Here is a 22,244-nt window from a genome sequence, read left to right as displayed (position 1 = left end):
TGGAGCCAAATGCCAGATTTCAAAAACCATTTTTCCGAATAATTTTTTTACGACCTTTATTATGTGCATACCAACAAACCAGCACCCCGCCCCATTAAGGTTACTGGCTCAAACACTATTATCCATGAAAGAGTCAAACACTGTACTGGAATGTACCAATAATTCTGAACACCAGTTACTACCAGGGGTCTTGCAGTAAGGATGCCAAGTAATCAGAGTAGGCAACTCAAACGAAGTAACTGCTGAGGTTAAAAATGAAAACATCCCTTTTCTAAAGCGTTCTGCCTCGTGTCTGGCACATGTCACAATATGACAACGATCTACTCTTCTATTTTTGAGCACCCAAGGTTATTACAGGGGATTACACATGCAGGTAAATGTGGCTCCAAGTATAGTCAAGGGAGAATACTATCAATCAGCCACCAAATGTGCCAACCACAAATTAAAGGAGAGTGACTGAAAACACTGCAAAGGTAATGCAAATAAAAGGATAAAACAACTAGCTCAATTACTCAGTGATGGTTTTGTTTTGGGTTTTTGTTTTTTTGGTTTTTTTTTGGTTCTGCTACATACACAGACCTCTTTATAATAAGCAACAGTTCTGCAATAAAAACTGACAACTCACACCAGACAATTGTTCACCTCATGAAGACAAATCCTATTGTAGTTCAGAAAATAATGCAACAAGTTGTAATTTAATCTAGATACAGGTACTTTATTTACAAATATTTAGATTAATAGCATTTTGTTACATCAAATGAAGAGTACAGCAGTCTGAATAAATCCTTCTGTCACAAAAACAATAAGACCCGCTGTAATTAACTTTGGGAATCAGGGTATTGCACCTAAACAAGCCGAAGTCTTCAGTTTGTGATTGCTACCTTATATCCCAATGGGTGGTTTGTTTGTTTTGTTTTGTAAATATATATACACACCAGCAGGTCATGGTCCCTGGGCAAATCCCTAGTGATGCAACAGTGTAAGCAAAATGGATCACTGTAAGTTTTTAAAAGAATGTATCGATCTACTCCAGGAATCTTATTTTTTAAAAAGTTAAACAAAGACAAAAATAAAGATGAGTCCACAAACCAACCAAATCCTATTTTCTGCACATTCCAGTTTTGGCTTTATTTAACATTGACTATACAATATTCTGGAACTACATGTTTATAACCCAGAAAGATGTAATTTTATTTTAGTGTCTGTAAAGAGGGATTTTAAGTATGTATTTTAAACACAGCAGTTGAACTGAGTGCATTTTATGAGATATGCTCGGAATTACCTGTCCTACACTTCAGATATCTTCTCAGTTCCCAGCCACTGAACCATACAATCCACAGAAATGAAGAACTTAGTAAAACAAATGTTTGTTGCCTAAAGATTGTTTTTCTTGCAATCCATATTCTTCCAGCGGCCAAACCACTTGTACAAAGTGTAACTTACTTATCAGCACAAACACTGAAACATCATTAGAAACACTTTCCCTTTTACAAAACAATTTATGCCAACATGACATAAAATAGCCCCTCATACCAACACAAGGGATAACCTTGAACTATTTCACTAAAGTGTTAAAAATGCACAATTTAAAATCCCTTAATAGCAGACTTGGGGTTCTGGCTATCTGGTTCAGAATCTGACCATTCCAAGAAGAAAAAGGTATAAAAGCTTAAAATGTGCAATAATAAACCCAGCCTTTTTTCTTTTTCTATACAGTAAGGCAAGAATGCAGCCTGTAATGCAAAACGTATACAAAAGAGAAAAGCAGGTTAGCACATTACCAATTGCACAGAAAATCAGCAGGTAAGCCACAGTGCAAAGATGGAACAGAATCTGCTAGTGTTAATGCGCTGATGCTAGGAGCTCTTTCCAGCACAACATCCCCAAACACTGCCAGCACCAAGGGTGGAGCCAGTACTACTTGTGAAGTGCAGTTGTGTCTATTTCCTTGTGTGAAATGGGAGGGAATAACATGGTCACATATAGGTCATACTGTACAAACTGGTATTTTATACTGTTCCAATGCCAGTAATCAATTTATTTTCTTCATTAAAATAATATACACAGAATGTTTTGTTAGTTCGGTTCCTTCAAATTTTATACATATTTACTTTCTGTTAAAGAGAAAAGGATAAAATGGTGTAAAAAAAAAATAAAGCTATTAATTAAGCACAAGAGAAAAAGATAAATGGGTATTTTTCCCTGTGCAAGGCTAAAACAGAAGCAAATATGCAGAAAAATGCCACCCCCCCATGGAATTTATCCAACAAAAACAAAAGCAGTTACAGAACCCCTTTCTCTACCATCTGAAGTCATTTCACAGCGATGAACTTATCAGCTACAACAGACATACTCATACAGTTAAAGATGGGAAGAAAGGCTAGAGAGATCATCAAATTAAACCGTACAGTAAGACAAAGCCTTGCAAAAGAGGGAGGGTAAAAATCATCAAGTCCAGCATCAGTGCTCAGTTTAAATCATATATTGGTGACATACCTATCACGAGGACAATCAAGGGGGAAAAAAAGTCTAGATTTACCATGCAGGAGAGATTTATTACTCTACTTGCCTTTGATAACCTGATTACATCTAGTTGTTTAGCAGTTTAGTATTGTTAAACTGTTTTTACAACAGAGTTTTTTCTCTTTTCTTTTTTAATTAAACCCAGTAAGATGTACAGAAGACAACGAGGCAGTAAAAAGTACTGCTTCCAACAGACAGAGGTGAAAGGTCAAATGAGGGGCCACATCAAAGAGGTCACTAGCAGCCACAGCCTTCTCTTTGAGGTTGGGGTTCACTGGTTAACCGGCCTCCTTGTGGGGCTGAGGGTTTGTGTTGTACACCAGACTCAGCAGCATTCAGATCCAGACTTCCATCCTGAATGTTCTGATAGATTTTCTTGGCAGCCTCCAGGAAAGCATCTTCTACGTTCTCTCCCCTAAGAGGCAAATGGTAACTTTATTCATGAACCACAGCTTTCTACAAAAGGTAAGATATTATACACTGACCTTCTAACCTTTAGTCAACTGTCATGATGTCTTCAGCTTAGCCACTGTTATCTAATAAGAGATTACCAGAAGACTGAGCTGAGAGATAACATGGGAAAATTTTGGTGGAAAGCTTACGAACACGGTGCTAAGAACTGTTTCTACAAACGCTATCTGAATAATTATGTGTGTTCTAATCATTAAAATGTATGTTAACATATACCAAGATAGATGCCATTTCTGAAACAGAAATAAAATCTCACTGAACATGCTGCACAGGATTACAGCTTTGGATCTGATCAGCCAAGCATCAAATGCAGTTTTTATCATGTAGTGATAACATAGTCATGCTTAGCCACATTCACGCTTCAGTTCTCTTGGGACCAACAGTACAAACAAGACTAAATAAAAACAGGTTTGAGATGGGGCCAGGGATACAGCTCAGTGGCACAGTGCCTGCCTATCCAGTGCAAGGTCCTGAGTTTGATTCCCAATACCACACACAAAAAACAAAAGCTGAGATGCAACTGGGGAACTAAAAGTATCGTACCACACAAAGTGGAAAAACAAAACAAACAAACAAAAAAACCAGGTGAGTCTCCCCTCACCACTGCTGGGACTTTAGTCCCCATAAATAAAGAAATATGACTGGAAATACTAGATGTCCAGTAATGGGTAGGGAAGAACAACTAGAAAATGTTCATTATGCTTCTAATTAGACATCATTTCCTTAAGTCATGTTTTTTAACAATCAGAAATGTATAAACAGGTTAGCCAAGCTTGAGCCCAAAATGCCAAACTTGACCTGAGTTGTGAAAGTCAAACCCTTTTGAAATATAAACAGTTTCATTTATTAACCTAGCTACCAATGGGCATAATCAAAGTACAATGATTTTAGTAACAAAAATTCACATTATTAATAGTAAGGGATCTTTGTTTACTATTCTTCCTGCATAAGCACATATGTCATGTACTACACTTTTCATATTTATGGTTCTACTTTGTCATGATCTGTATCTCAGCCATACTTACGTTTTTGCACTTGCTTCAAGGAACAATAAGCCTAAAAATAAAATTCAGACTATAATTAGGACATTTCAAACAGAGCACTCCCTTCAGTTACATCTGAATAGGTTCCCATCAGCTGCCAGTACTCTTACCACAGTATTTTATGAAAGAGTATGTGAATTTGAAATGGAGGGCATCTTTTATATTTGTTTTAAATATCTATGTTACTCCTAAAATGAATTTCATAGAAAAAGAAACGCATTTCCTCATTACTGAGATTTTAGAGCAGTTTGCATTGTTTTCAAATTGTCAAACAACCCACAGTATCAAAATTCTACCCTTCCTTAGAAATTCTCCCAAGTGTGATTACCAAGCATTAAAATAAACCTACCATTTTCTTCAGCAAACTGTTTGGCTTCTTCATATGTAACATCTCTCTGTGCCTCCAAATCTGCTTTATTTCCTATGAGAATTATTACCTAATTTGTGATCAAAAGAAAGACATCTTAAAACAAAAGGACCATTTAAACTAAACCTGCAAATTCTGAAATCCAAAATTTTGACAGAAAAAACTCAGTCCAAAAAGAAAATCAAGTACTAGCAATTATCCACCAAGCAGGAGTAAGGAGAGACTCCAAAGGGCATCAGTATTAAGAAGGAGCTTAGAAATCACCTATGCCACAGTTGACAAACTTTCTACACAGGACAGTGTATTTTTCAGTTTGTGGACCCTATATGGTCTCTGTTGCATAGTTTTCTTTGCTATCTTTTGTTGTTGTTGTTTATAACACTTTACAAATATAAGAACATGCTTAGCTTGCAAGGCATTCAAAAACAGGCTTAGGTCCAGCATGTCCAACATGCCATAGTTCACACTTAGCTTAGGCCAAAGAGTATGATTTCTCTAAGAGTAAGGGAATATATGAATGTCATGAAGTTAAGCACAAAATCTCATAAACATGGACATTCTCCTGGGAAGATGATGACTTTCATTAGATTTTCAAAAGGTTCTGGAACCCCTGGGAAATTAAAAAAACCACTAGTTCAACTCCCTCAGGTTACAAGTAAGAAAATTAAAGCTCAAATAAAGATATGGGACTTGCCAAAAGCCAATGAGTCAGAGACAGAACATTAGAACCCAAGTAGAAAACCCAAACTGTGATGTACAAATACTGTTCTACCCGCTACACTATCCTTAGGACTAAGTTTGTAGCACCTGTTAACAAATATCTGTGTGTGTATCCACAGGAGACAGCTGGATGTGGGAGGGGACACACAGAAAATGGGTTCAAATCCAGGGCAAAACATTACACACAAATCCATTCTAGGATCATCTACACTAGAAAAGTTATGCAAAATTAAAGGGAACTCTGCAAAGTTAGTTTTGAAGAATAAAATGGCATTTAAATGGAAATTAATTTTTTAAAATCCAGCCTGGTAAAATAACAATGGCCTAATATGACACTCAGAACAAGAAATACTGCCTTGTGACCTAGGAGTGGTAGCTCAGTGGTTAGAGTATATAGTTAGTGTGCCAATGCTTTCAATCTCCAGCACCACAAACAGGGGGGAAAGGAAAGGAAAGAGCAAAGAAAAGAAAAATACTTCCTCCTCGATTCCTTATGCATTTCCCCAAGGGGACACATAAAGTGGCGTGCTAACACTACTGTGGTACAAAAGACACCAGCAATAAAATCAGAAAGTGTGTAACTTCTACATAGAAACCAAAGGCAACAGTATTTGAACAGGACCTCAAAGAGATTTTTTTTTTCCTGAAAATCTAGTTAGAAGCAGGAAGGATATACTCTTCCAGGGACCCTCTACCCTGAGTTTTTGTATTTTAATATTTTACTTTAAATAACTATAACTCGCACAAAAAAAATAATAGAGGTCTTATGTATGCTTTACTAACCTTCCCTAATGATAGCAACTTACCTATATATAGCATACTCTCTCAAAACTAGAAATAGACACTGGTACAATCTATAGCTCCTTGGATTTCAGTTTTTACATGCTCCTGACTGGTGGTATGTATGTAAGTTCTATGCAATTTTATCACAGGTATAGATTTGTGACCCCATAACTGGGATACAGAACTGCCCCACTGCTTCAAAGACAGTGCTCTGTGCTATCCTCTTTCTAGTCACACCCACTCCACCTTACACCCCCATCAGTAACCCCAGCAACCAATGATCTATTGTCCCTCTCAATTTTGTCATTGTGAAAATGTTGTAAGTGGAATCACTCAATATGCAGCCTTTGAGATGGTGGTGGTGGCTTTGGTTTTTTATTTTAACACAGCATAATGTCCTTGCCATCCATCCAAGTTGTATGTACCAACTCATTTCTGTGTGGCTGAGTATTACACAGTGTGGATGCACCAGACTATTTATTCACCATCTATAGCCAGCTGGATTGCTTACAGTTTTTGGTTACTGCAAATAAAGTTGCTGTGAACATTCACCTACAGGACTGCATGTATACCAACAATGGGTTTAATGGGACAATGGAAAAAAGTTCCAGGCCCAGTGCTAGCAGAACAGTCACACAGTGTTAACTGACTTTTAATTACGATTAAACTGTTGTTCCCTGATAAGGGGTAATCTTACCACTGACTGATTACATAATGAACCACACTTCTGCTCGGCACTGGGGGTGTAAAATTTAATGAGACACAGGCCCTGTTCCTGAGAAGTTCAGTGGCTTTCCTCTCACCGTTCCTAAGATACCCTCCCAAGCATCTAAGGAAATCTTACTCAAGACCCAGCTCACTCCCCATTCCTCTGTCAAAGCGTTTCTCTATAGGGTTCTGCTCATCCCTGTCTCTACAGCACTGCAGTAGTCATTGTATCTGTAATGCATTATTCAATCTGCTTTGCAATACAGTAATGTGTATGTATGCTTGCTGGTTCTCTCTCAGCTAGACTACAACTTCTTGGGAACCAAGGACATATGCTTATCTTTCTATACTGCAGAACCCAGTATGGAGAGACTGGCCTTTAAAAAAGCTCAGTCAGTATCACCTCAGTCTGGTTAAAAGCTGCTTTAAAAAAAAAAAAACATGCAGAATACTTTTTAAAAATTAAAGTCTTGTGACTAACTGCAGAATCACAGTTTTAAGAAATAGCACAGACACATTCCTTGTACATTTTGCCCAGTTGCCTTCATTTTGCAAAACTAACACAGACCCTTTTAAAAACTGTAATTTCAGATTTCAGTGTCCACTTGACATGAAATCACCACCCCATATGTAATTTTTTTAAACCACAAATATAAACAAAAATCAGAGTTGTAAAATGGAAAACTTGCAGTAATCAGAGCTGTACAAATGTTTTCTTCAGTTCATTTAAGAATAAAATAAAGATTCTCTCGTTCTTAATATCACGTACAAAAATCTCAACAGTAAAAGGCTTTCCTGTTTGGGTTAGTCTGTATCTTAAATTTTCTGTACAGTAAGATGTCACTGAACTTACAGTATTTGGATTGGTGAGATTCCTTGCATCTGTCAACCAGCTGCTTAAATGGTTATATGTACTTCTTCTGCAAAAGTTAAAGTTTGAAGTTATTAACTTCCATACACAATTGCCAGTCAAACAGAAAAAGAAATTTCAATACATATTTAAAATATATACTTAAATCAATAGATCCCGAGACTCTTTTTAATCTGAGTACTTTGAAGAACAGTGTGAAATGCAAACATGTAATTTTCAAAATTCTAGCTAAACTCATTTTTAAATGAACAAGTAAATATCCAACAGCTATGCTTACAATGTATCGGAAGTAAATTGTTTACATCTAAAAGCACATCCTAAACAGACCAATATACCTGAATCAGGATTTCTAATGTGAAGTCAAAATTAAAATTATTTTGAAATCATCTAGATTTTCGATCACAAAATGTATACAAAGTACTATCAAAATATCTAGCCTATAACATAGTCAGTGGAAAACATTTTTGTATCTGCCTTCAAATTTCAATCAGAAACCAAGACAATCACACTATAAACTGGTACATAACTCATCTTTCCTTACTAATAAAGGATAAGCTAACTACAAAGCATAAAAACTGACTTTAAAAGGCATGTAATACACTTGACTGGAAATTCAAGTCCCCACATATGAGAAAGGAAGTTTATCCTAACTTTGTGTTCTACCTGGTAGTTAAATCATTTGGGGATTTAGACCGGCATTATTTCTCTACTTTCTCCAAGGAAGTTTAAAAACTCATCTGGCTCATTTGCCAAATGAGTCTTAAGATAGCAAACAAACTCAAATACCAAAGACTTCCAACTTACGATAGTTCAATTTACAATGTTTTGACTTCATAATTGGTTTCAGAACCTAAACCCATCACTAAGCTGAGGAACATCTGCAATGTACAATGTTATACAGAGTAAAATCTATTGAAGGGGATAAAATAAGATTTCTGAAGTTTAAAATGTTTCTGACTCACAGACAAAAAGAACATTAATCCATCTTATTCAATTAACATGAGTAAAAAGAAGCTCATAAGAATTAAAACATTAGAACAGGTCTAGAAGCCTTTCCTCATGTTTCTAGTTTAACCTGGCAAATATATTTCATGATCTCCAGCTGCCAGTGCTCTGGTAATATTCACTATTCCAAATAATCTTTCCCAGTGGGAACCGAAAAGAATTCCCAACTTGCTGTATCACACTGGACACTTAAATGTCAAAAGAAAAAAGCAAAAAAGGAAAGAAACAGGTACACACACACACACACAGACAGAAGCGTAATTTCCCCAACAGTTTCAAATTTTCTAGGCAAACAATGGTCAAATATTTTATGAAAGTACAAGTTTTTGCCACTGCTCAATATTTGCTGACTCTGACTTTATACATCTAGAATGTTTTCCCTTGTGTATAAATGTTAAGACCGAATATTCTGATTTCATTGAGTTAAAATTTCCAATCAGGAAGAGGGGTGAATTATGAACTGCCACCATTCTGGTAAAAGCAAAGGCCTATGCTTCCTTTGTCAATATTATCAAGATTATATAAACCAGTATTATGTACAGGTACTGTACTTTACTTCTCCCACGATTCATGTAACTGTTATTAGTTTATAGTCCACTAGAATTATAATTTTAGATCTGTGAATTCAGTACAAGATTCTGTATGGTTTGTGTCTGGATGTGTCCACCCAAAGCCTCATGCAGTCATGGGGTGAGCTTCTAGGGTTTATGATTGATTCAAGGTCCAATGTTGGAATTAGGGTGTGAGTCCTACACTTGCCCTCGGGTGGGTAATTTGCATACAATGTAAGGGAGGGAAAGAGCCTTGCTCTCTGCCACTCCTCCCTTTTTGCTCTTGCTGTTTTGCTTTTTCCACTGCCATAAACAGTTGCCCTCTGCCATGTGCTACTCTGCCTTGGAGCCAGCCAAGTACGCACTGAAACCTCCACAAATTGGAAGCTAAATAAACTTTTCCTTCCTTAGTTTTGGATGTCAGAAATGTTTGTCTCTGGGGGCTGGGGATTTAGCTCAGCGGCAAAGTGCCTGCCTGGCAAGCGCAAGGTCGTGAGTTTGGTTCCCGGTACCGGAGGAAAACCAAAAAAAAAAAAAAAAAATGTTTGTCTCAGCAATGAGAGAAAAGTAACAAAGACAGTATCATTCAAGTATTAACTGGAGATACTAATGCTGAAAAAAAAGTGCTAAAATATTCCTAACTTTGGAGTAGATATTAGACATAGCAAACTAATTTAGCCAAACAATTGCCATGATAAGCTTGCTGTCAACTTAGAAAATCATTCTCTAACGATTATAGTTACTGTCAAACGTAATAAGTGTTACTGAAACAGGAACTATTTGCAAAATGTCAAGGATTGCCAAAAGAAAAAATTTGGGAAAAACCTTGTACTAGGACTCCAATATCAATGTCAATAAAATCACAAAGTGACAATGCTACTGTAAAGTATCAAAATCAAGAAAGCACCCATCTACAATCCAAGGTACCTCTTCTCAATAATAGTTACATTGACATATGATGAACATACTATAAAGCTTACCACTTTGAAGTATACAATTCAGCTGGTTTTAGCATATTCACCAAGTTGGGCACTGATTACCACTATCTAATTCTAGAACATTTTGCAGAACCCAGAGAGAAACTGTCTTGGCAATTTTCTTTCTGTCTCTATTTCATACGTCGAATTAAACAATACGTGGCCTTTTGTGTCTGGTTTCTTTTACTTAGCATAATGTTTTCAAGGTTCACCCACAGGTCACCTAAGTATAAGTATTTCATAAGTATTTCATTCCCCTTTAAAGCTGAGAAATATTTCCATCATATGGATATACCACATTATATTTATCCTTTATCAGTTAATTTTTCTGTTGTTTCTACACAAAAGACTTCTGATGCCTTCAGAATACACAAATTTTACCATGAATATTTACTATGCTTAAAGGATATATTTAAAAGCAAAAATAAATTACATTTCACGTACATATTTAAATTAATAATGCAGAATTTTTAATTATACAAAGTCTTCAGGAATGCCATACTCATAAGACAGTTCTATATGAATGGTCAGGTTCCTTAACAGCAACCCCACAGTATCATTCACTCATGCTACCAACTGCCTGGCTACAGTGAAGATCATTACGACTTGGCTCACTGTTTTGCCAAAACCAGCCAGTTCCAGAATTCACTGAGACTTTACGTACTACAAGACACTATCTTTATTTTAAGGCGGCATTCCCAAAGTGTGATCCTCAGTAAAATATTTAGGAAACACCAAATTAAATGCTAAAGAATTTGTTGACTGCTGAACTTCTCAATGTCCTAAAATTGAGACTCTTTGAGAGGAAAAGTATAAAGCATTTCCCAAACAGAAATAGGCTTCACGGTATGCCACTCACCTATCTCTACCCCCTAAAAAGAGAAAGTCATGCTGCTTTTGACTGGTTCTCTGCATCAACATGAGAGGTGATCCAGTTCATTTTCTAGCTTATAGTAGACAAACAGCACAGTCTAACAGACTAGCAGTTTTCCATGTTCTCCAAAGTCAAACCTTTACAGTCCAGCTTTGATAGTTTCTATCAACTGCTCTGAGTTTCCAGAAATAGCCATGTTGACATAAATTAAATCCTGCTGCAGGTAGCATTTTGAATCACTTCAGTCCATGTTAGGACAAAAAAAGAATTTAAGCAAATGAACAATTAAAAACTCAAGTACTGTACAGAAATCACCACTAAGGTTTAAAAAAAAAAAAGATATCTTGTGTTTCAAAACAGCACTTTGCCTCCACCAGATATAAGCATAAGATCTTTTTATAGTCTATTATGCTTAATTAACAAAAGTATGTTTTTAATACCCTGCTTGGCCTTATTTTCAGGAAGTATAAATTTTAATGCTAAACAGACTCAAGAAACTCTTTACTTTCTACTTAAGTGAAAAAAACAAAAACTTCATACAAATTATTTCTCGTAGACAGGCATCATGGTGCACACCTCTGTAATCCTGTTTAATCAGGATGCTGAGGCAAGAGGATTGCAAATTTCAGGCCAGCCTGAGCAACTCAGTCTCAAAATACAAAGGACTGAAATTATAGCTCAAGGGCACAACACCTGCTTAGCAAGCACAAAGCTGAGTTCAATCCCAAGCACTGCTCAACCCCGCAAAAAAAAATTCTCAAACAATTCAACTGATGCTGTTTTTTGCTAGTTCCATTCACCACCTGCTAAATTTTTTCTTTAGTCATACTCTTTCAGAAAAGAAAACTGTTTTACATAGGAAAGTAAAGAAAAAAACACAAAGCCAAATTATAAATGCATTTACAGTCATCCAATTACAAATTTAAAAATGCCTAAATCAATTAAAAAAGAAACTACATTAACCAAAGTAAATTTCTATTGCAAAGTATGAGGCTGAAAAAGTTTTACCTCTTACCTAGTAATATCATACACCATAAGTGCACCTGCAGCTCCTCTGTAGTAGCTTCGTGTAACAGCTCTAAACCGCTCCTGTCCTGCTGTATCCCAAATCTGCAGTTTGATTTTTTGGCCACTAACTTCAATAATTCTTGTACCAAATTCAACACCAATTGTGTGAGGACAATCAGCCATAACTGTAAGGAGAGAAAAAAATTCCAACTTTCAGAAAACTTAACGAAGACTAGTAGAGTTAAACACTAACATTTGTAAGCTAGAGGCTAATTCTACCACCTGGAGAGATGGCTCAACAAAGACTTAAAAGTCAGAGAAACGTGATTAGACTAGAACATGGGTTAGCAAAACTTCTGTAAACCGCCAAAAGATAAACATTCTAAGTTTTGTAAGCCAAAAAGTCTGTCACAAGTAATCAAACCCTCCTCTGAAGCATAAAAGTAGCCATAGACAGTATATAAAATAGATGTGCCGGTAAAACTATTAACATGGCCAGTGACCAAATTTAGCCCACTGGACACAGTTTGCTAACCTCTGGACTAAAAGAATCTGCTAAATAAAAGTAAGAATATTAAGTAACTTCACAATATTAACATGATACTATTCAGTATTCTAACAATTATTACCCTGCAGCAATCATTACAAGTCAGTCAATGGTTGCACAACTCTAGAAGTTGTTAGTCAAATTTCTACCCTGAAAATATTGTCTCAAAGAAAATCATCACATTTAATATATACTTATAAAATGACAATTTCTATAAAAACCAAAAGAACAAGTATCTTTTCCTCATAATTAGGTTACTTAAAACCTAAACTCACTATCCTCTGGTACAAGTACACAGACCAATGGATACTTCATAAAACATTACATCAAAACTCTATGGTAAACAGCACAAAACTGCCATAGAAATAATTTCAATATAAAACAATATAAAAACAACTTCAAATACATTTAGCATATCAGTTATTCTAAACTGGCCCCTTACTCTGTCACCCAAGAGCTGTACTCTGAATCTTAATCAACTGATCATAAACACTGGAAGAATTCTAGTTCAAGTATCTCAAATCTACTGAGTTAAGAAATTATATATGCAGCAAATGCCCTAGAATGAGATAATCAATTTCTGTAACAAAAAGAATAAAAAGATTATTTAAATTTGATATTCTATGCATTTAAAAATTAACTTTGTTTTGATCATTAAGAAATGTAAACAAGTGAATCAGATTATACATCACACGTAAGTGAACAGTCTAGGGGCCAGGGATATAGGTCAGCGGCACAAGCTCCTGCCTAGCAAGCACAAGGTCCTGAGTTAGATTCCCAGTACCAAAAAAAAAAAACCAAAAAGAAACAAAAAATAAAACAGGTCTGAAAGTGCTAGTGGCAATATTTCATCTATACCTATTTTAAAAATCATGGTACCTAAGGTAAAAGTGCAAATATAGGGAAAGATTATATTTAAATGTGTAAAGTACAATGAAAATGACTGCTTAAAAAGTAGAAATGTTAATAAAGCTACTGTTTTACCTCACATATTGAACTTACATTTTTTTTCTGTAAATTGATGAAGCAAGCAAGATTTTCCTACTCCCATGTCCCCTGTTTAAAAAAAAGTTTCAAGTGGCAATTACATTTCTCAATTTTATACTCTTATATGCAGTAACTACTATTTCCCATACCACATCACATCAAGAGTTTCTGGGACTTTTTTTTATTTTAAGCTATTTCAAAGTTTTCTGTTTTATTTTGTTTTTGTCTTTTTGAGACATCATCTCACTATGAAGTTCAGGCTGGCCACAGACTCACTTTGTAGCCCAGGCTGGTCTTGAACTCACACTGATCCTCCTGCCTCAGCCTCCTGAGTACTGGAATTACAGGGGTATGCCACCACACCCGGCAATTTTAAGCTATTTCAAAGTTTTATGGGTTCCTCCCCCTTAATCCATACACAAAGGAAAAAGAGTAACAAATAAGGTAGCACATGACACCCAAAAATTGCAAACTGAATTTCTGAAACTTGACTTACTAGGTCTTCTGTCTTACTCTCAATTTTTTTTGCAGAATTTTGTAAAATAAAATAATTTATATTACATGAAAACAAACCATAACAGAAGCCTCAAGGAAATATTAAAAAATTACATAAACTTAACATTAAAGCAAACTGCTGTAATGTGAAGAACTCATGGAAAAGCATGTGGACTTTCAACTGTCATCTTACAACTATGCATGAATGAATAGCATTAAGACTTCCTTTGAGCATAACCTTCTTGAAACTTAAGGGGAAAAGACCAATATATCTTATGTATGCTATACAACTTACTCCGAATCAAACAATGTCCTCTACCAATTTTGGTAGAGACTTTCATGATATTTTTGGAATATGTTAGTCCTATTAGGAAATTAACCTCATTTCCATTATGAACCCAGCACTATACTACAAAAGTATCCAGGGCCACTATGTAAAAGGTACACTTACCCTTATATCAAAGTTTAGTTCCAAAGTGAAACATAGTTCACTTATTCTGCATTGTACGTTTCAGTATCAGTATGTAAATGTCCTGTGTGTTAACCTTCTCTGCAGAACAAGAGTGTAAGTTAAATAAACTTACCAATAATAATATATTTAAAGATGTAAGAGTAGTTGTATGGTGCAGTTGCCATGGTGGCACTAAAAACAAAGAAAACTGTGTTACTTCAAAGAGAAAGCACATACAAGTTAACCATATTTACCCCTGCTATCCTTTAAAAACAAAATGCTCTGTAAAGATACATATATACAATAAAGCACCCTGAATACAAAGAAAATGTTGGTTACAGTAAGTCAGTAAAACTGCATTTCCCAAATTGATCAATAAATACTCTTCAATGAATGTTTTAACATCCTTATGCATTATTCATAGAAATACAAGAAACCATATATACCCCAAAACTCCAATATTTCACTTCAGGAAATAACCAAAAAGGAATGTTATTGTGGAAAACTGCAAAGAAGAAAATCTTTACACATTATAACTAAACATCATTATAATCCTCTAAACATCATTATAATCATCTCTCCCTTAAGGTCCCCTTCTCTAATAACTGATCAGTTAAGTTACTGATGGTCCCCTTGTCAGAACTGGTTTTAAACACAATGGTATAGAAAGTAATCACTAATTTACAAACATAACTTTTAATTTCTGATGTTAAAATTAGACTGAATCACATAAAATTAGGTTAAATCACATGAAATTCTTATAGATTACAAAAGAAGGGAGGGCAGTTATTACTGGCAATCTCACATGGTTGAATTTGTACATAACTTGCAGATTAACAATACATTAGGTGCCTGCTACATGCTAGCCTATGAGCTAAGAAATATTACATTATCCTTCAAAAAATTTAGTTTATGTAATAAAATGTATTTTAAAAGATTACAGCCCTATTCCCTACCTTCACACAGATTTTACCTAAAAATTTATTTTAATAATTTTAATAAATGCCTCTAGTCCCAGCTACTCAGGAGGCAGAACAAGACTTACTACTTGCACCAGGCATGGGACATATATAGCAATATCCAGACTTAACAAAAGTCTCTCCAAATAATTCAGTATGGCAGCTAAGTGTTAAAGAAACAAAGGATAAACTCTATTGCCAGTAGTAACTTCTAACAGAATTTATTCTCATCAGTCCTCAGCTTAAAGGGCAAAAATTCCACATATATACATTCAATCCATTTTTAAAATTTTGATTTGGAAAATTTTTAAAATTTGCTTTGTACTGTACTGGTCAATATCACATTATACAATGTGATATGACTGAAGAAATTCCTTTACTGAAATTAACATCTTATTATATACCATATTTCAAATAAAATTTCTATAAAGCTAAGAAAATTTAATCTGTAGAAAGAATGTTTACTGTAAGTCACCATCAAGGAAAAGGAATTTCCTAATTATAATAAATTATTAATCCCTGAACATAATATAGTCTTCTTACTTAGCTATATGAAGATATTACACTCAGTACAAATAGATGCCTTGCTCCCCACTCCAGCCTGGCATGTTGTAACACATTTATAATCAGTCTTCATCACAGAAAACTCCCTCAACCAGTTCTTTCAGGAGAAGGAGTTTTTCTAGTTAGATTAACAATTCTGAAGACAACTTTTGCTTCTTTTCCAGACAGCAGTGACGCAAAACTTAAAAATGAACTTGGTCTTGAAGCTAAACTTGCTCTGGATTATTCACCTGCTCTCTGAAACAGATGCTAACAAGGGAAAAGAAAAAAATCTCTTAAATTAGAAATGACATTTAAAGGTTATTAACTTCTTAACCAGCCTTATCTTCTTTTCTGTGTAAAAGGAGTACAGAGTCTAATTAATTTTAATTCTTAAAATTCTTTCCCTATTTAAACTTGGGTAAAAGTAATCAGTCACCTCTGAATTACTGAGTCTACTGTTCTCTTCCTCTTGATTTTCCTATTTTTCTTCCCTCTTTTAACTAAAAGTTATAGCTGTATATTCTTTGCTTTCTTCTATTTTACTAAGTTAAAATTATAGGGTTTGGGGCATGACTCAGTAGTACAGTGCAGGCTTAGCATGCACAAGGCCCTGGGTTCAATCCACAGCGTGTGTGCGCAGGCGCACACACACATAAATATGGCCTCTAGTAGTTCCAATTTGTACTTCAAATGATCTAACTAATTTTATTTTATTTTACTATTTTTTGTCTTTTTGAGACAGGGTCTCCCTATGCAGTTCAGGCTGGCCTTGAGCTCACTTTGTAGCCCAGGCTGGTCTTGAACTCGCAACGATCCTCCTACCTCAGCCTCTCAAGTGCTGGGATTACAGGTGTGTGCTATCCCACCCGGCCAAATCATCTAACTAAAAATGAGATTATAACCCAACTATAGTTGTGATTATTTGTGTACTTGCTAATTACTACACAAAATATTCATTATCTACTAAGATAACTTTTTTGTTTGTTTGTTTTCTGGTATGGGGAATCGAACTCACAACCTTGTGCTTGCCAGGCAGGCGCTGTGCTGCTGAGCTAAATCCCCAGCCCCTCTAAGATAACTTTTAAAAAAATAATTTTAGGGGCTGGGGATTTAGCTCAGCGGCAAAAGCGCCTGCCTGGCAAGCGCAAGGTCGTGAGTTCGGTTCCCGGTACCGGAGAAAAACCAAAACCAAAAAAAAATAAAATAAAATAATTTTAAGCATTAATACAATATAAGCATTTCAAAACAAAACACTATTTCAGATGGAATACCAGCACTGTCTCCACCTCATCAGACAATTCTGGCCTCAAATTTTTAAAAAATTACAGTAAAAATCCTAAAAGCAGAATTAGAGGAAAACAAACTAACTTTGGTAGACAAAGAAGGCAGAAACATCTAACACCGTAGTCACTAACACAGTAGGTCCTCCCTTTCTTATTCTAAGAAACTGGTAGGATTAAATATATTCCCATAAAGGAGTGGGTCAAAAAAAGATACAAGTTATATCATGTACAGGTACAAATTTTCTAGGACGCATGTGATTACTGTATATATCTAAAATATACCAATAAAATCTGAAAAAAAAAAAAAAATACTCCCATAGTTCACAGATAGTCAAAATCATATATTTGAAAATTGCTATATTTAAAGGGTCCCTTTTAACAATGCTTAACAATACTGCTTTCACAAAAGATATCTCAACTTTATTTCTCAAATCTGCAACATACCATTAATAAGATGAAAACTACACTTTTGCTTAGTTTTAGAAGAGGAAAACCTTTTTCCCTGATATTTAAGAGTGCTTTTGCTTTACCTTCTCTAAGAACTCAAGGTCCAAAACAGGAAGAAATACTGATTTAATTCAAACTTTGAAACTCAAGTCCACTAAACACTACAATTTCTACCAACTGAAAAAAAAAATTGGTAATATTCTATAACTTATGTACTACTGGTGTGATTTAAATGTAACTACTTCCATTCTTTAGAAAAATTATTTGAATAAAGTTGACATACAGGTAAGAGTTCTTTAAGAAAAATATTACTACATTTCCGACAACAGGCATTAAATACATGATGAACAAGTGTAAACTAATGAAACTGTTATGGATACAGCATTCTTAAGCCATGTGCTAAACACTTTATATATATGATTTCATGTAATCATTACTACTATCCTTTTAAGATAGTTTACTATCTTCACCTTATGGACAAAGAAGGAAGTAAGACTCAACAGTTAATAACACGTGTAGTCACAGTTTAAGTCTGTACTGAATCTAGTGCTGTTTTGCCAGCAGAGATTCCCTCTTAAGCACTAGACCACCCTACCTCCTCCACATGGTGTCAAGCTACACCATGAAGCTCTGTAGTAAGGCATGTGCAGCAGATCTTTCTCAGCTCACTCAGTTCTAACTTGATATTCTGAGTAAGAAGTATTAAATAATTACATTACTCTGGTAATTTTATAGACAGACAGTATAATACTTTAGTAGTAATTTTATCTACTTATTTGTTAAAGGGAACTAACACTTGAGAGTACACGTGATAGTCTGCACTTTTTCTATACTGTCTTATATAATTCATAATTCTTACAACTATGTAGACTATCATCATTTCCACATAAAAACTGAAGAAACTGAAGTTTGCAGACATTCCCTAATTTGGCCAGGATTACAAAGTTAGTAAATGACAGCTAGAACTTGAGCTCATATCTGATGCCAAAGACTATGATTTTCTCTATCTAAGATAGCTTATCAAAGGCATACATAGGTAGACAAACTTTCCAGTTGTCAACAGAAATGTTGCAGAATAAACATTCATAACTGTTGTGCTTGTATGCAAGTGGCCCCCTTAACTTGCAACTTTTTTTCACTTAACAAAAGGATGAATATATTTCCAGGTCACCACATTTAGACCTAAATGGTTACTAAACACATATTAACTATAAATTACTGTTGTGCTACAAAAGAAGCACATGGTCTCCTTTTACTAAATCAGACACCTTCCCCAATAAGATTATACATACATACTGATACATATAAATGATTAATTTTGAGATGTGTAAGTACAGATGTGAAGGTAGACACTTTCACATACACTACTTGTACAATTCTGAAATGTCACATTTTTTGAAAGTTATTAGTAAATTTAAACATCTTAAAAATAAACCAAATCATCCTTTGGGTCAGAAATCCACTTAGAAGCATCCTACAGAAACAAAAGGGTCAGCTGACAGATTATAAGTGCACTTAACATACCACTTTCACAACAAAAAACTAAAAACAATCTATTTTTCCATCAACAAAGAAATGGTTGGATAAAGTATATCTGTAGTATGAAATCATATGTATGTACTATAAAAAACCATTTAGATCTATACACATTAATCTGAAAATATATCCACAATTTTGCTAAGAAAAAAGCAAGTTGCAGCATTTCGTGCAATACCACGCCTCATTTTCAAGCATACACACAGATAAATCCTACCTGCATAAAATATGGAATACAAACCTAACTGTGAAAAATGAATACATGGGCTGAGAATAGAAAAGGTAAAGAGGGAAACTATTAACTTAGAATATGTCCAACTCTATTTCTCGCATTTACTGATAGTATGGAGAATAACACTTCAGGCTAGTCACATAACTGCCCTCAAAACAAAAATCCCAACACCCTATAGTAGAGGACATTTTTTTCATTTTTTTTTTTCACAGTTTAACTCCTTCCTGTGTTTGTTTATACATTATGTCTTTCACACTGTTTTACAGCTATTTTATTCTACTCCTTAGAACACATGATGTTACTATGTAATTTTTACATAACCGATTCCAGACAGCAGGGAAAAAGCAACCTACTAAATATGCCTGGTAGCCTCCTCTTTCTTATTCTCACTGTTTAGTTTTTTGTTTTGTTCTGCATGCAAGACATTTTATTAAAAACACTAGAACCAAGACAGCATTTTTGTGATTCCAACATAAAAATATCTGTTGAGTATGTACTAAATACAAAGCATTGCACTAGGCTTTGACAATATAAAGATCAAAAAAGACAACAATGTGCCTGCCTTTTATAGAACTCAGGAACAGAAGCATTCTGATTTGCTCACAGCTCCACTAAAGTGGAATGCTACTTGTCAGTCAGGTGGACACAAAATTTCTACAGTTAGCCTAAACATACTGAGTGGGTCAGTTTAATTTCTGCCACAGTATTACAACCTCTACAAATAACCCACTTACCTCAGAAGCCCATTTAAAAAAATAATAAAATCAGATTTTCACAAGATCTCTAATGTCATACTTTTACATACACTAACGTGAATAATTTAAAAACAGTAGATTGCTTAATGTACCAAGAGGAAGGCAAAATCCTCCAGCTAATTATGGTGGCATCCTATAAAAAGGAAATGCAGTATTCCAATACTGCACCTTTATGCACAGAAGTACTTAATCACAAACAAAAACTTGCACTCCAGTTACAAATAGTGAAAATTTTACTAATATAATGTCTGAGATTTTCTTTAATATAATTAAGTATGGACAATACATAGACGAAGCGAAGGTGATCACTGTTGACCCTGGCTTATAAGTATATGAACTCTCAAGACACTATCTTATTTTGCTCACATTTAAAATTATCTAGAATAAAAAGCTCTTTAAAAAGTAAAATATAGTTATCTCTAATATGTTGTCTCTTGCCATGGCTGACATTTTAAATCGCATGAAAACATTTCAAGTGTTTTTTTAAAAAATGAAGTATCTCTCAAAAATCCTAGTTTAACATTTTATCTTACCTATCTTACTAAGATTTTGCAAAGTATAAAACATACTTCTAAAAAGCAGTTTTAAGAACACTCCAAATTCTTGTGTAAAGCTGAAGTATGGACTGATTCTAAAACTAATGAAATATAAAAAGCAAAAACATTTCAAAATCGAACTTTAATTGCAAAGAATCTTTAGTAACTATTAGAATCTCAATTTTGCATCTTTAACATTAACTGCCATTTATTGAGTGCCTAATACAGTATGTCCCAGCTAATTTATAAACAATCTCAAATCCTAAAACCTCACTTTACAAATAAGAATCAAGTCAGAGAAGCGATATACTTGTGGTTATATACTATTAAATGGAGAGCTAGAATTATGGCCTAAGTATAATTCCATAGCTCTCCAAAGCCATGGGCCTCTCATTCATTCAAAACGTACCACATGCTGGGCAAAGGTACAGGCACTGAGACATTTACTATACCAATGTGCTGAGGATTTTCTTTAAATCCATTTAATCCTCAAAATTCTAAAATTTAAGTGCAATTATTCCCTTCACAGATAAGAAGACTGGGTCTGAGAAGTTAGATAACCTGTGTATGGTCACTTAACTAATTAGGAAGTGACACTACAGGATGGAGTAGGAACCCCAGGGCATTAAAACTCCACGCCTGTAAAACCAGCACTCAGGAGGCTGAGGCAGGAGGATCGTTGCGAGTTCGAGACCAGCCTGGGTTACTAAGTGAGCGCAAGGCCAGCTTGAACTGCTCAGTGAGACCTTGTCGCAAAAAGACCCCCCAAAAAAAAAAACCTCCAAAATCTCAACCACTAAATGCCTCCAGGCATGCACAGCTAAAATGGCCTAAGCAGAACTGTGAAGAAAAGCCGCTGGAAAGGCTTGAAGGGAAACACGGGTAGGAGTCAGCTTTTTCCTCCGTCCTCTATTCTCAACCTCATCTAAATAAAAGCTAGTTGAGACAGTAACGCAATGAGCAGTAAACTTTGTAAGAGCTCACACCTAGCTGTGACTCTTGCTGTGGGACGAGTGGGAAAGCATCTGCCTTCTCAGAACCTGTTTTTTCTTCAAGGAAGAAAACTGAAGCTGGACGGCCATCCCTCCTGAGGTTGCGAAAATGAGGATCTGGCGGCTGAACAGCTGACATGACAGACGTCAGGTCATAAGGGGGCAATCAGTTGTCGCCCAATGCAAACAAGAAAAAAGGAATTAAATTGCTCTCCGCTTCTTGGTCACGGTGAGCGTAGCGCAGAGCACACCAGCCGGCGCGAACATCACTGGCCAGCGACATCCCAACTTCAGGCCTCCGCCGCCCGCTCATCCAGCGGGTAACCCAGCTTATCTCCCGGGGCGCCTCCGCGCAGGACACACTCGCGCGATCGCACCCAAATCTGTGCCGGGCACGCGGGGAGCCGCACACCCTCGGAACGCTCCCGATCGGGCGAACTTTCCTCCCCGCTCAGCGCTGGCTGCCCGCAGGACCCCGGCCCGCCAGGGCGCGCACGGCCTCACGGGAACCCCGGCGCGGACCCGGAGCCCCTGTCCCCACCCACAAGGACACGGCGGCCGGGCCGACACGCCGGGG

At 35.8% G+C, this 22,244-nt stretch overlaps 1 protein-coding gene across 2 annotated transcripts in view; it reads right to left on the bottom strand.

The window, feature by feature from the left end:
- Window positions 1-688: 688 nt before the first annotated feature.
- Rab14 (RAB14, member RAS oncogene family) overlaps window positions 689-22,244 on the bottom strand; it is a 22,761-nt gene continuing 1,205 nt past the window's right edge. For both annotated transcript variants that reach the window (XM_005382572.2, XM_005382571.2), the window contains exons 2-8: window positions 14,515-14,573; window positions 13,451-13,504; window positions 11,909-12,086; window positions 7,469-7,535; window positions 4,387-4,474; window positions 4,020-4,050; window positions 689-2,938 (exon numbers count right to left, since the gene is read on the bottom strand). In XM_005382572.2, the coding sequence (XP_005382629.1) occupies window positions 2,761-2,938; window positions 4,020-4,050; window positions 4,387-4,474; window positions 7,469-7,535; window positions 11,909-12,086; window positions 13,451-13,504; window positions 14,515-14,566 (648 nt within the window). In that variant the 5' untranslated portion in view covers window positions 14,567-14,573 and the 3' untranslated portion in view covers window positions 689-2,760. The remainder of the gene's footprint in view (window positions 2,939-4,019; window positions 4,051-4,386; window positions 4,475-7,468; window positions 7,536-11,908; window positions 12,087-13,450; window positions 13,505-14,514; window positions 14,574-22,244) is intronic.

This window comes from Chinchilla lanigera, unplaced genomic scaffold, assembly GCF_000276665.1.
Source record: "Chinchilla lanigera isolate Chin_1 unplaced genomic scaffold, ChiLan1.0 scaffold00018, whole genome shotgun sequence".
Classification (NCBI taxonomy): domain Eukaryota; kingdom Metazoa; phylum Chordata; class Mammalia; order Rodentia; family Chinchillidae; genus Chinchilla; species Chinchilla lanigera.
This window is presented reverse-complemented; position numbering and strand designations above follow the sequence as displayed.